This window comes from Ovis aries, chromosome 19, assembly GCF_016772045.2.
Source record: "Ovis aries strain OAR_USU_Benz2616 breed Rambouillet chromosome 19, ARS-UI_Ramb_v3.0, whole genome shotgun sequence".
Taxonomy (NCBI): domain Eukaryota; kingdom Metazoa; phylum Chordata; class Mammalia; order Artiodactyla; family Bovidae; genus Ovis; species Ovis aries.
This window is the reverse complement of record NC_056072.1, coordinates 50,931,225-50,943,522: the sequence shown is the minus strand read 5'-3', so window position 1 is coordinate 50,943,522 and position 12,298 is coordinate 50,931,225. Positions and strand designations below refer to the sequence as shown.

General features: G+C 61.2%; 1 protein-coding gene across 5 annotated transcripts; it reads right to left on the bottom strand.

Annotated features, from left to right (window-relative positions):
• Positions 1-40: 40 nt before the first annotated feature.
• On the bottom strand, positions 41-12,192 carry LOC101106719 (laminin subunit beta-2). 5 transcript variants are annotated; one of them, XM_042236227.1, is made up of 33 exons: positions 12,111-12,192; positions 11,931-12,019; positions 11,637-11,809; positions 11,417-11,552; positions 11,261-11,334; positions 10,676-10,864; positions 10,515-10,578; positions 10,095-10,297; positions 9,885-10,005; positions 9,035-9,223; positions 8,664-8,843; positions 8,432-8,544; positions 8,102-8,181; positions 7,881-8,013; positions 7,541-7,699; positions 7,334-7,461; positions 5,227-5,359; positions 4,850-5,042; positions 4,629-4,772; positions 4,178-4,409; positions 3,931-4,094; positions 3,626-3,850; positions 3,316-3,533; positions 3,118-3,214; positions 2,653-3,025; positions 2,386-2,570; positions 2,071-2,312; positions 1,645-1,993; positions 1,119-1,326; positions 880-1,021; positions 621-797; positions 370-529; positions 41-288 (listed from the first exon to the last, which is right to left on the bottom strand). In XM_042236227.1, exons 2-33 carry the CDS (start codon positions 12,016-12,018, stop codon positions 152-154), a joined length of 5,409 nt encoding a protein of 1,802 aa, XP_042092161.1. In that variant the 5' UTR covers position 12,019; positions 12,111-12,192; the 3' UTR covers positions 41-151. The 5 variants fall into 5 exon arrangements, with proteins under 5 accessions (XP_042092161.1, XP_042092160.1, XP_060258525.1 ...); XM_042236226.1 differs by having other exon boundaries at positions 11,931-12,192; XM_060402542.1 differs by having other exon boundaries at positions 11,637-12,019.
• Positions 12,193-12,298: the final 106 nt, after the last annotated feature.

The window sequence follows — 12,298 nt, the reverse complement described above, 5'->3', positions numbered from 1 at the left end:
AGACCCCGCCCTCCCCAAATCAGAGTTCAGACCACACCCGGGAATTCACACTGGTTTATTGAGGGGGGCCTTGCCAGGCTGAGGACTGTTCATGCACAGGCGATCATGCGTGCGGGGTGAGGCTAGAGACCGGGGTCGCCTCAGGCAGGGGTCACTGGCAGGTGTTGTAGATCTGGACCTGCAAGTTGATGGCCTGAAGCACACTGCGCATCCTGGCCTCCAGCCCGTCCAGCTGAGCCGCTTTGCCCTCCAGCGCCCGCTCGTTCTCCTCATAAGTGCCTTCCAGCTCTGGCAGAGACGGGTCTCAGATGAAGGGTCCTTCTCCCAGAGAGCCCCACCTTCCTGGGGCCCTCCCACCCCCATCCTCACCTTGCAGCCGCTGCAGCTTGTTTTGAGCGGCCTGCAACAAGCCCCGAGCCTCGTCCCGCAGTTGCTCTGCCCGCGCCTGCGCAGCCAGCACACCCTGGGCCTTGCGCTCAGCCAGGGCCCTCACTGTCTGGTACTGGTCCCCCAGGGGGCCCTGCAGCAGCTGTGGATGTAGAGGCCGGGGGCTGGGTGGTGGCCCAGTGGAGGCCCAGCCTCTATCCCCAGCCCTTCCAGCCCACTCTGCCTCAACCCACCTGTTCAGCTTCCCGGGCACGATCCTGGGCACTGCCAGCCGTTTCTTCAGCACTCGAAGCTGCCAGGCTATTCCCTGCTCGCTTCAGTTTCAGAGCCTCCAGGAGACCATCCAGTTGCTGAGCCCTCTCACCTGCAGAGCTCAGTGCCTGCTCAGCACCTGCCATCCTCTCCTGCACCTGCCGTGGGTGAGCCCAGGATTAAAGGGGTTTATGAGGTGTGCTCCTAACCTTGCCCCACTAGTGTCCAGGGAGGCCACACCTGGTGTAGGGTCTGCTCTGTGTCCTGTGTGTCAACCACTGCCCCCTGGATGGCACCCTGAGCAGCACCCTGTGCCCGCTGGGCCTCCTCCAGTGCCGCCTGGACTGTCTCTGCCTTCTGTTTCTCACCCTCAGCCCGGCTCCTGGGGAAGAGAGGGAGTCAGAGCCTGCCAGTATCAGGATCAGGTGTCAAGGAGGGGGCGGTGGGGGTGTGGGAGGGTCCAAGGTTGGGGATCAGACCGTGCCCTCCGTGCGTCGTTCAGGAGCTGCTCGGCCCGGCGCACGTCTCCCACAGTGCGCGCCAGGATCGTGTCCACATCTGCCAGGCTCCGGACCCTCTCTGCGATCTCACCCGCCAGCTGCTGGATCTGCTCAGGTGACGCTGGGATGGAGAGTTCTAACACCCGGGTGGCCACCATCTCAATGCTATCAGGGTCAGCCCCCTCCTCTATGGGGACACAGGCAAGGGCTTAAGGTCAGAGCTTGGGCACAGGGACACGAGCTGGGGGTATGGACTCAGAGACCACACATGGGGTATGGATTTGCTAGCAGGCAGAAGGATGTAACCACAAGGACAGGACTCTACATGGGACACAGATTTGGGGCCGTGGACTTTGGGATGACATAAAGGCAGGGCTCAGGGTCCACACGTCCTGAGTCCCTGCCCATTGGTGGTCACAAACACAGGTGCCGTGTGGGCTCTGACTCAAGTATGAACACAGACACAGGGGAAACACCACGTGGCCTGGGCCACAGGGAGGCTCACGGCTGAGGAAGTCCTTCACATTCTGGATAAGTTGCCGCAGTTCCTGGTTGGCCTGCTCCACCTGGCCCCTGGACGCATTAGCCTTGTCCAGGGCTGCCTGGGCCCGCTGCTGGGCCTCGCCTGCCTGTCGACGGGTTTCAGCTACCTGGCTGAGGATGCCACCGCCTTCTGCCAACGCCCGCTGCAGCTCTGCCTGTGTGTGGCGGGCCCGACCCAGCGCCAGGTCTGCCATGGCTGCTGCCCCACTGCAGCTGAGGCCCCCACAGCGGGGCTGCCCCTCCTCGTCCCGGCAGCCGGCACCCCCACAGGGGCTCGTAGCACAGGGCGCATCTCCTGGGGACCCACACACCTGCCAGGCACAGAACAAGTCAGGGCTGGGGGAAGGAACAGCCACACCCACATGTCCCACCCCACACTGAGCCTTACCAGTTCGTTGATGCCTGTCAGACTCAGGGCGTGGGTACGGGCAGAGAGCTCGCCCAGGGCCCGCTGGTTGGCCATGTGCCTGCGGTTGAAATCCTCCCTCCGGGCAGTCATCAGGGACTCTGTCCGGTGCCGGGTGTCTGCTGAGTTGCTCACAGGGCTGGGCACTGTCAGGGCCGACATGTTGGCACGGCGTTCTGCCTCGGCAGACAGGCTGTGGGCCTGGCGGATGCTGTCATAGGCACCTGAGTTGGGCAGAGGCGGGCAGTCAGCTGAAGATCCACCCTGATCCACCTGCCTCAGGGGTCACCAACTCACCCAGGAAGTTTGAATGCTTGAGCAGGTCCAGATGCTGGTTAAGCTGCCGCAGCGTGAGATTAAGCGCAAGCCCATCTCGCTCTAGACTGCTCAGTGCATGGTTGGCATTGAAATTGTCATCCTGCACGTCTGTAAGCTCAGTCTCCAGCCGGGTCAGGTGCTCCGTGGCCTCTCCGATTTTGCGCCTGTGTGAAGTGATACAGAATTCAGCCCTGGCACACTGGGCCCCTGCCCCATCCCACCACTTATCCTCGGGCTCGTCCGCACCGCAGCTCCTTGGTGGCCTCCATGAGCTGTGCGGTGGAGGCGGCGGAGGCATTTCGGGCACCCACGATGCCCTGCACAGTGCCCAGCTTCTCCTGCAGGTGCTGGAATCTACTCTCAAAGGCGCCCAGCACGCCCGTCTGCTGCAGCTCTTGTGTCCACTGCTCCAGGCGCCGTGTGCGGGCCACCAGATCCTGCACCACGCGGTCCCAGTCCCCAAAGCACGCGTGGCAGGGATGGCAGGTGGGAAAGACTCCCGAGAAGCCACGGGCACACTGGTCACAGCGCACACCAGACACGCCAGGGCGGCAGCTGCAGTGGCCCGTGGAACGATGACACTGAGGTGTATCTATCCCACGAGGATCACAGTCACAGGCTGTGGGCAAAGGACAGACCACAGGGTCAGGGCGCCAGTGGAGTATCCTGGGAAGCGCCCCCCATCTACTCTGGCCCCTCTAGCCCCCTCACCTCGGCACTGCAACCCAGGGTCTCCCCAGTGGAGCTCCTGGCACTCAGAACAGGTCTGCCCACCAAAACCAGCACGGCAGTGGCACTGTCCTGTGAACTAGAGTGGGAACAGGCAGAGGTCAATCAGGGGCAGAGCCTTTGAGACCGGAGGCAGGCAGCTGGCCCCGCCCACCCAGGGATCCACAGGAAGTGCCCTACTTCGTTGCAGGTGGGGCCTCTGGCTCGGCTTGGGTGGCAGGCACAGGGCTGGCAGCCACGGCCACTGGTGAGGTTCCAGAAGTTGGGGGCACAGCGGTCACAGCTCAGGCCCTGGACGTTGGGGAGGCATGGGCACTGCCCACTGCTTGGGTCACAGTTGCAGCGGTCAGTGGACGGGCACTGTCGGGGATCTGTGCCCAGCAGGTTGCAGGTACAGCCTGTGCCAGCCGAGATGGGGACACCAGTCAAGGGGTGCGCACCAGTCAAGGGGAGCCCCCCCCCAGTGGTCCCCTCCCATCCCCACACTCACGGTGACAGCTCTGTCGGGCGGCCTGCCCATGGAAGCCAGGCTTGCAGTGGGCACAGCGCGGCCCCTCCGTGTGGTGTAAGCAGTGCAGGCATTGCCCCGAGCGGGGGTCACAGGCATCCGGGTCCGTGGGGTCAATGTTCCCACTGCACTCACATGGTTGGCACCCGCCGCCTGGCCTTGATGGGTCCCCAAAGTGCCCGGGGGCACAAGCTTCACATCGCAGCCCTGCCCACGGTTGGGGGGGAGGCGTGAGTGCTCAGCCCAGCTGCTCCACCCTGGTCCCGCGCCTGCACCTCCCCACTCACCTGTGTAGCCTGCCCGGCAGTGGCACACGACCTGCTGTGAGTACCCATCCCTGTGGCAGGAAGTAGCGAAGTGTCGCAGGCTCCCGGGCCCTTCGGGGCAGGGGCAGGGCCGGCACTGGCCCCCGTAGGGCAGCCGAGGGTCCCCATGGAAGCCAGCAATGCACCTGCAGGGAGGAGAAGGAAACGCTGCATCCTCCCTGAGCGGCGTGCCTACCCACCTGCTCGTCCACGGCTGCTCCAGGCTCACCTTTCACAGTGCTCACCCCCAGTGTGGTCCCGGCAGCTGAGGCAAGCGCCAGTGTGGGGGTCGCACTCGTCTGCGTGCCCGTGGCAGACACAGGGCCGGCAGCTCGGGAACCCCCACTGGCCCCGTTGGCAGCGGTCGCAGCGAAGCCCAAATGCACCAGCTCGGCAGGGGCACTGCCCACTGGTGGCGTCACACAGGCCGCTGAGCGCCCCCTCAGGGCTGCACTGGCAGGCTGGGGGCAAGGCGGAGATTGAGCCAGGGAGGGGCCTTGAGGGGAAGCTGGGTGAGGTCAGAGTGGAAGGTCAGGGGATGGAAGAGAAGGTCAAGTGATCAGGGATGAGGATGTGGGGTCTGAAGCCAGAATGAGATGGAAGAAGTAGCGCCAGAAGAAGGAGGAAGAACAGTAGTGGGGCAGGGGGCGGACAATTGGAGGGATGAGGCTGGTGAATACCTTGACAACCCGTGGGGCCAAAGCCATAGTAGCCGGGGGCACAGAGGTTGCAGCGGCGCCCAACCACTGCAGGTTTGCACCGGCACTGACCGCCATGGGGGTTGCACTCGGAGCTCAGGGAGCCCTGGGGGTCACACTGACAGGCTGTGGGGAGAGGGAACAGGGCAGGTCAGGCTGAGCCCCCACACCTCCGCCCCACCAGCCACACCACACACACTCACGCAGGGCTCCATTGTAGAGCAGCGTGGACAGGCTGATGAGGAGGGGGGCGCAGGCCTCAGAAGGAAGGGGCTTGCTGGGCATCAAACCCTCCTCGTGGCAGCGGTAGCGTTCAAAGGTGGCCCGGCGCTCCAGAGAGGCTGCGTCACCCCCACTAAACATCTCCAGCACCAGGACACGCGGCAGCAGCACCAGCTTGAGAGGCAAGCAAGGAAGAGAGGTTCAGAGCCTGGACCACGTGGAACCACCAGGACACTAAGTTTGGTTCCCCTCCAGACCTGCCTGTTCCATCCCCAACCCCATCTGTCCGGCTACCACTACAGGACCCAGCCCGCAGGCCCCACCGTCTTGGCAAGTGTGGGAAGAGGGAGGTGTTCACCGAGTCAATGAGTAGGCTGGGTCCGGAATAGGGGGCCTCAGGCTGGGCACTTCCTCCTGTTCGCACCAGCTTGAGACGTAGCTTGTAGGAGATGCCAGGCTCCAGGCAGACAGGTCTGGGAAACACCATGTGCCTGGAGTAGGGGAGGACAGGTATGGGGGTCACCCAGGGTTCCCGTATGCGTCATCTTGGGCCTCCCCACGCCACACCCAGCAACCAAACCACTGGCCAAGAAACAGACTGTGCTGGGCCACAGACAGCTAACAGCCAGGCAGAGAATCTGTATAGAAGATTCCCATAAACGTGCCTTCACTGGGATCATTGCTTGTGCTGAAAATACTCCATGTGGCCTTGCAATCCCACAGCATTTCCCTGACACAAATATTCAGTTCAGTTCAGTCGCTCAGTTGTGCCCGACTCTTTGTGACCCCAAGGACTGCAGCATGCCAGGCTTCCCTGTCCATCACCAACTCCCAGAGCTTGCTCAAATTCATGTCCATGGAGTCAGTGATGCCATCCAACCATCTCATCCTGTTGTCCCCTTCTCCTCCCGCCTTCAATCTTTCCCGAATCAAGGTTTTTTTCTGAGTCAGCTCTTCGCATCAGGTGGCCAAAGTGTTGGAGTTTCAGCTTCAGCATCAGTCCTTAACACTTTCCAGTTTTCCCCCCATGTCCTTTTCACGCTTCCTCCAACCTCCACCTCCAGCCTTCAACCATGGCTCCTCTTCACCAAGACTGCATCACCTCACCCTGCCCCAGGTCATTCCCAGCAGCTTCTAAACCCACCCTAGGGTTCTTCTTCGATCCTCTCTGAAAAAATCTTTACTCAAGATTCACGTCTCTCTCAGCTGCTGCTCTGTCTTTGTTCTCGTGCCCAACACAGCCCTAAAATGTAACCATAGTCACTGCGTCCACTCTCTAAGCCTCCCACTCCCAGGGAGCTTGTGCCCCAACATGCCATGCAGTCGGCCTGTCCCAAGGTCACCGGTGACCTCCCTGTAGTCAAACCCAGTGGCTACTTCTCTATTCTTATCTGCTGAGGCGTCCAGCAGCATGAAGTGAGAACAGTACGCCTGCCTTCCTCAGACACTCTTCTCAGCTTCTGGGACCTTGTCCAGACTCCTGACTTCTCCCCATCCCCCAGCTGCTCCCTCTCTACTGGGTTCTAACACTAGAGTACCCCAAAGTTTGGTTCTGCTCCTCCTTCCTTTTTCTGGTCATTTAATTGAGAACCACCTCTTTACGGACGAGTCTTACATCTCCAACGTGAGCCCTCCAGTAATTCCAGACACACAAATCCAACCACCCCTGGCCTCGGCCCCTCGTGTCTCAGCATCTCAGAAGTGCTCCCCGCTAGGTCTCCATCTCAGAAAAGAGCCCATGCCATCCAGATGCCCAAGCCCCAAGCCCTGGAGTCACTTTTGCACATTTTCTCCCTTTCCTACATGTCTAAGCCGTCAGCTCTGCCACCAGAACCCTATGGAAACTTCCTCTCCTGGCCGCCTCAACTGCTACACCTGTGTCCAGCCTGCTGTCACTTGGCTAACTCAGTAACTTCCACCAGAGCTCCCACCTTCCACCTGGGCCCTTTAGGTCTATCCTCCACTGGGAAACTAGAGGAGTCTTTGTTAAATGTAAAGTTGGCAAAATGTCCATAGTGGGTACCGCCAGGCTCATTATGCTATTCTCTCTGCTTCTATGTATTTCTATTTTTACATGATGAAAAGTTTAAAAGAAAGTGATTTTTAAAAAAAGATCCACGAAACAAATATGAACCTCCAGTATAATAAAAACCTTAATCGGGCCAGTTACATCCCTGCTCAGAGCACGCTGACACCCTCCCAAGCCCCTACAGGCACCCGCCATCCTGACGCTGAATGGGCTCCCCTCAATTCCTGCCTGGCCTCTGGAACTTGGGCCCCTGAAGGAGCAGGCCTGCTTCTCTCCACTTCCTTCCTCTGAGCCGCACCGTGCCCAGCAGCACCGGCAAATAGCAGCCAGGAGGAGCAGGCACTCGAAGGAAAGGATGAATGAGCAGTGGGAGCGGAGGGCTGACCCACAGCCCGCCCCCCCCAACAGTGGTAGGTGCTCTCACTAGCATCCTCACCTGCTGCCAGGCTGCAGGGTCCCTGGGATGTGGTCGTCTTGGGGCAGCACGTGCCCACATGGGCTGCGGGCAGACACAGGCCCTGGACGCTGCACGGTCAGTTCCATCTCCGCCCACTGCTCTGGCACCTGGGGGGGCACAGGATGATGGAGGAGGTGCTTCCACTCGCAGAGGGTGAGCTCTGGGTTAGGTGTCACAGGATCTGACCTGGGGCTCCAAGCGCAGCAGCACGTCGTAGTCCATGGCTCTCGGTACAGAGGCCACCACGAACTCCAGCACCTGGCCTTCCTGCAGCCTAACAAAGCCCGGGCCAGTCCAAGATGGAGCGCCCCCAGGGGTCGCCAGACGCTCCACCACATCGAGCACCTGGGAGGCAATGCAGCCGGGGGTGAGGGGCTCTTCTGCCACAGCCTGTCCCCAGGCCCCAGCTCTCTAGTGGAGGTCCTGCTCAAGGCAGACATCCTCCCTCCACCAGGCGCCACCCATAACCTGGCCTCTCCATCCACAATGCCAGCCATGCCCTGCCCCCAACAGTGCCCCCCTTTACCTGCCCCTGGGCTTCCTCAGCCTCCCAAGTTAGGTGGTCGAGGAAGGGCCGGAAGTAACCAGGCTGCACCTGCTCGCAGCGTCGCCCCACCATGTGCTGGCGGCAGCGGCACTGACCCATAGCCTCATTGCACCTGGGGAACACGTGGTTACTCCAGAGGATCCGCCATCCTGCCCAGGATCCTCTTCCCACTCACCCAGGGCCCCTTAAACAGCACTCACTGGGGATCCAAGGCACCACCGATGTCGCAGTCACACGGACGGCAGCCGAGCAGGTCGTGGCTCAGCCCCCAGTGGCCAGGCTGCGGGACAGGAGGTTGCTGAGGGCCCGAAACAGACTCCCCTCTCTGCTCAGCAGAGAGTCCGATGATACTCTCAGCCTCTACACTCCTTGGGGAAAGCATGGCCCCCAGACCACTGGCTCCCACCCTTGGCCTCTCACCCAGGTTCAGGTCCTAAGCCCTCAGCACCCACCCAGGGAGCCATGGACACCACCCCCCAGCCCTGTGCTCTGAGGACAAGTGCAGAACTCCGGCCCCCCTCCAGTCGCACCAGGCAGCGGTTGCAGCCCTGGCCGGTCACCAGACGCTTGCAGAAACAGGCTCCACTGTTGCGGTCACAAGGGGTGCCCCCCGGCACCGTGCCCCGTGGGTCACACTGACATCCTGCAGGGAAGGAGATACCAGCACTGTGGGGACCTGGGGCAGTGCTCGTGTCCAGCTGAGTCAAGGGTAAGAGGTGCAGGGTCAAGGTCAGGACTGGAATCAGGACAGGAGGCACATACGCTGGCAGCCCAGGGGGTTGCTGGCACTGAGTCCAAAGAAGCCGTCGCGGCACTGCTGGCAGCGAGAGCCCACCACATGTTCTTTGCAGCGACACTGGCCCGAGACCAGCCCCAGTGCAGGGTCATCGTGGGGATCACAACGGCCCCCGTCTTGGGAACCCATGGGGTCACAGTCACAGGCTGGGGGCACAAAGAAGTGCAGGGTTACCCTAGGCCAATGAGCCCAGCACCAGTCAAGCCTCAAGCCCCACCCTAGATTTCCAGTCTGGTCCCTCCACCCCAAATCTTTGCAACTTGGCCATGGTCTGGCACATCCTCCGCTCTTAACCAGGGGACAGACTTCCTGCTCCGGGGTTCGGTTCCTGCCTTACAGCGGCACACAGCAGGGTCGCGCAGGTCCTTGGTCGGGTCCCGGTAGAAGAAGGGCCGGCAGAGCTCACACTGGCGCCCGGCTGTGTTGTGCTGACATCCATCACACACTCCTCCACTCACGTTGCCAGATGCCAGGTATATGGCCATGTCGAAGTGACAGCTGTGGGCGTGCCCGTGGCACTCGCACTCTTGGGAGAGGGGAAGAAAGAGAGGGCAAAGGGACCGTGCCCTGAGAGGAAGGGACTTAGGGGTCCCCAGTGCCACCTTAGGTCCCTGCCACTGGCCAGAAATTGTGGGTGGGGGTTCGGCTTTCTACTGGGCCCCTCATCAGAGCAGGCTGTTGAGAAGGGTTGAAGGCATCCCCAAGGGCATCAAGACCAGGATGAAAAGTGAAAGTGTTAGTTGCTCAGTCATGTCCGACTCTTTTCGACGCCGTGGACTGTAGCCCACCAGGCTTCCCTGCCCATGGAATTCTCCAGGCAAGAATACCGGAGTGGGTTGCCCTTTCCTTCTGTAAGGGATCTTCCTGACCCAGGGTCAAACCCAGGTCTCCTGCATCGCAGGCAGTTTCTTTAACCATCTGAGACACCAAGGAAAGCCCCTTCACAAATCTTTGCTTTTGGCCATGCCTCATGGTTTGCAGGATCTTAGTTCCCTGACCAGGGATTGAACCCAGGCCCTAGCAGTAAAAGCACTGAGTCCTAACCACTGGGCCACCAGGGAATTCCTTCCTGATACCCTTCAGACACAATCTAGGTGTTAGAGACTTAACTAACCAGCTCTAGGATGTACCCAGGGCACAGCCAGGCCACAGAGTTTTGGGGCAGTGGGGGCTGGGGCCTCACTCACTCTTGCAGGCGTGACTGTGGCGGTCTTCAGCTGGGTGCCAGGGCAAGTCGTGATAGAAGTCCTGACACTGCTCACAGTTAAGGCCACGAGTGTTGTGTTTGCAGACGCAGGCCCCATGCACCTAGGAGGGTGGGCAGGCGAGCGGTCAGCATAGCCCAGCCGGGCCCGCCCCTGTCCACAGCCCAGCTCCAGCCAGCTGAAGGCCCTCACCATGCCCTCAGCGTGGGCTGGTGCCCCCGGGGCGGGCGCACACTGTGAGGCGTGTCCGTAGCAGAAGCAGTTGCCACGCACGACCAGCTCGTAGAGGGCGTAATAGTACTTCTCGCGGATCTCCCGCCGGGGGTCAAGCAGGTTGTCCCCAAGTGTGTGTAGCCGTGTCAGGTTTACCCGTAAGTTGGTGATCTTCAGCAGGTCTAAGCAGAGGGAAGAAGATTGGGAACCCACTGGCCCACACCCAACCGGGGGGCTGAAGCTGCCAAGGTCACCTTGGGAGACCTCCTGTCTCTAGCTGTATGAGCTAAACTGGACTTGGCACCTGCCCTAGTAAACACCCAAAATAGCTCCTGAGGCCCCAAACAGTCAGTAGCCAGACTCTGGGACTGTGCCAGGCTCAGAGAAGGGAGCACTCACTCTGGATCCGTGGGCTGTAGGGGTCTGGAATGGGGATGGCAGGGTCCAGCACCCGATAGATGACCTGGGAGGGCATGGAGGCATTGCAGACACTGGACCTGTGTCCAAGCACACACCCACCGTGCCCTCTCTCTGCCCCAAGCCCAGAGGCCAGCCCTCACCTCGCCTTCAGTGGATGGCTCAATCTCTGAGTAGCGGGACTCACAGACAACATCGTCCCAATGCCGTGGTGGGGCTAGCGGGACTCCAGGGAAGTCTGCCGCACAGTCATAGGAGAAATAACGGTACACGCGCCACGTGCGTCCAAAGTCAGCCGAGCGCTCCACCAGCATGGCAGCGGGGCGAAACGTCTGGGTGGGGAGCACGGCTCATCAGTGGGCACCAGGACCCAAGCCTAGCCCAGGCCTGTCAAGAGCCCTGTCCAGCTGGGGCCTGCTCTCAAGCAGCTCATGGAGAGGTGGGGTGACCAGAGGGAGCCAAGAAAGAGTCGGGAAGGAAAGCCACCCCGAGTGGGGAAGTCAGGAGCCCCAGGGAGACAGCGCCTGACCCAGCCTGGGATTGGGGCAGCGTGTACACAGGCCTGGAGGTGGGAGGCAACAGAAGCTGTGGGAGGTGAAAGGGCCTCCCATCTAACCAGGGCACAGCATATGAGTACAGAGAGGCTGAACTGAAGATCTGGGACTCTGTTCATGGGCACTGGGGAGCCAAGCAGGGTGCTTCTAGCAGGCTCCCAGACATGCGGGCACCTTGAAGGTCATAATGAGGTGCGTGAAATGGAACTCAGCCTCCAAGTCCAGCTGGATGGTGACCACGGGGACACCTGGGGCAGGAGTCAGAGGTCAGGGCCTTGAGGCTACTTGGTGGGGAGCCCTGCTCCCCCCATACCCCACCCGCTGCCTCACCATTCTCTGACTGCCACCAGGCTGCCCGGCGCTGTGGGGCGAAGCTGGTAACTACATTCTGGATGCGATGGCTGTTTGGGTTGTCTCTGGCAGAGAAGGGGTGCCGGGAGTCACACAGAAAGCATTTCTTCTCATCCTGGGTCGGATCAGGGTCAGGGTCAATGTCTCAGCCACTGCTAGTCCATCCTGACTCGGCCCCCCACCTGCACCCCAGTCCCACCTGCAGGTGACTGACGATGCAGTAGGGCTGGGGGCCGTGCAAACCACAGGTGGACGAGGCGGTCAGTCTGTCAGCGCGGCCCACCAGCAGGTCGCCTGTGGCAGGGTAGCAGCTTCCCCGAGAACAGCTTGGCACATCCGGGGCTGGGGCCTGGGCCAGGGCGGTGACCAGCACTGGGAACAGGGGGTCAGCTGGTTCTGCTACACTACCCAACTCCCCGAAGCCCCTGATCCAGCTACCCCAGGACCCACCATCACATCCCATCCCCGCCAGGCCTTCACCAGGCCCTCTCACCGCTCAGCAGCAGGCCCAGCTGAAGCTGCCAGGGCCCAGGCTGTCCCAGCAGGTCCCTCCCTCGTCCCCCTGCTGCGACCCACTCCATCCTGAAGAGGAGAGGAAGAGGATGAGGGGGGAAGAGAGGTCTGGGGCCCGTGCCCTCCTATCCCCTCCCTTAGGGTCCCATGTTGACTCTGCCTGTGTGGGTCCTTGGCTGATTCCCCACTCGGTCCTCTGTCGGTCCAGCGGTCCCTCCACTAGCTCGGAGTCCAGCGACTTTGAGCAAAGTTGGGAAGTATGGCAGGAAGTAAAGCATGGAGCGGATCTCGGACGGGAGCGCAGCATCGTACAGAAAACCCCTACCTCTCTGGGAACTCTCACTCTAG

Bases quoted from the DNA above. Each gene is read 5' to 3' on its own strand.
- LOC101106719 (XM_027957647.2), bottom strand. From the start codon at position 11,900: ATGGGATGTGATGGTGGGTCCTGGGGTAGCTGGATCAGGGGCTTCGGG. The intron at 5,043-5,226 runs GTGAACACCTCC...TTGCCTCTCAAG, and splicing joins CCAGCCTACTCATTGACTCG to CTGGTGCTGCTGCCGCGTGT. The intron at 3,851-3,930 runs GTGAGTGGGGAG...AACCGTGGGCAG, and splicing joins CTGCCGGGCAGGCTACACAG to GGCTGCGATGTGAAGCTTGT.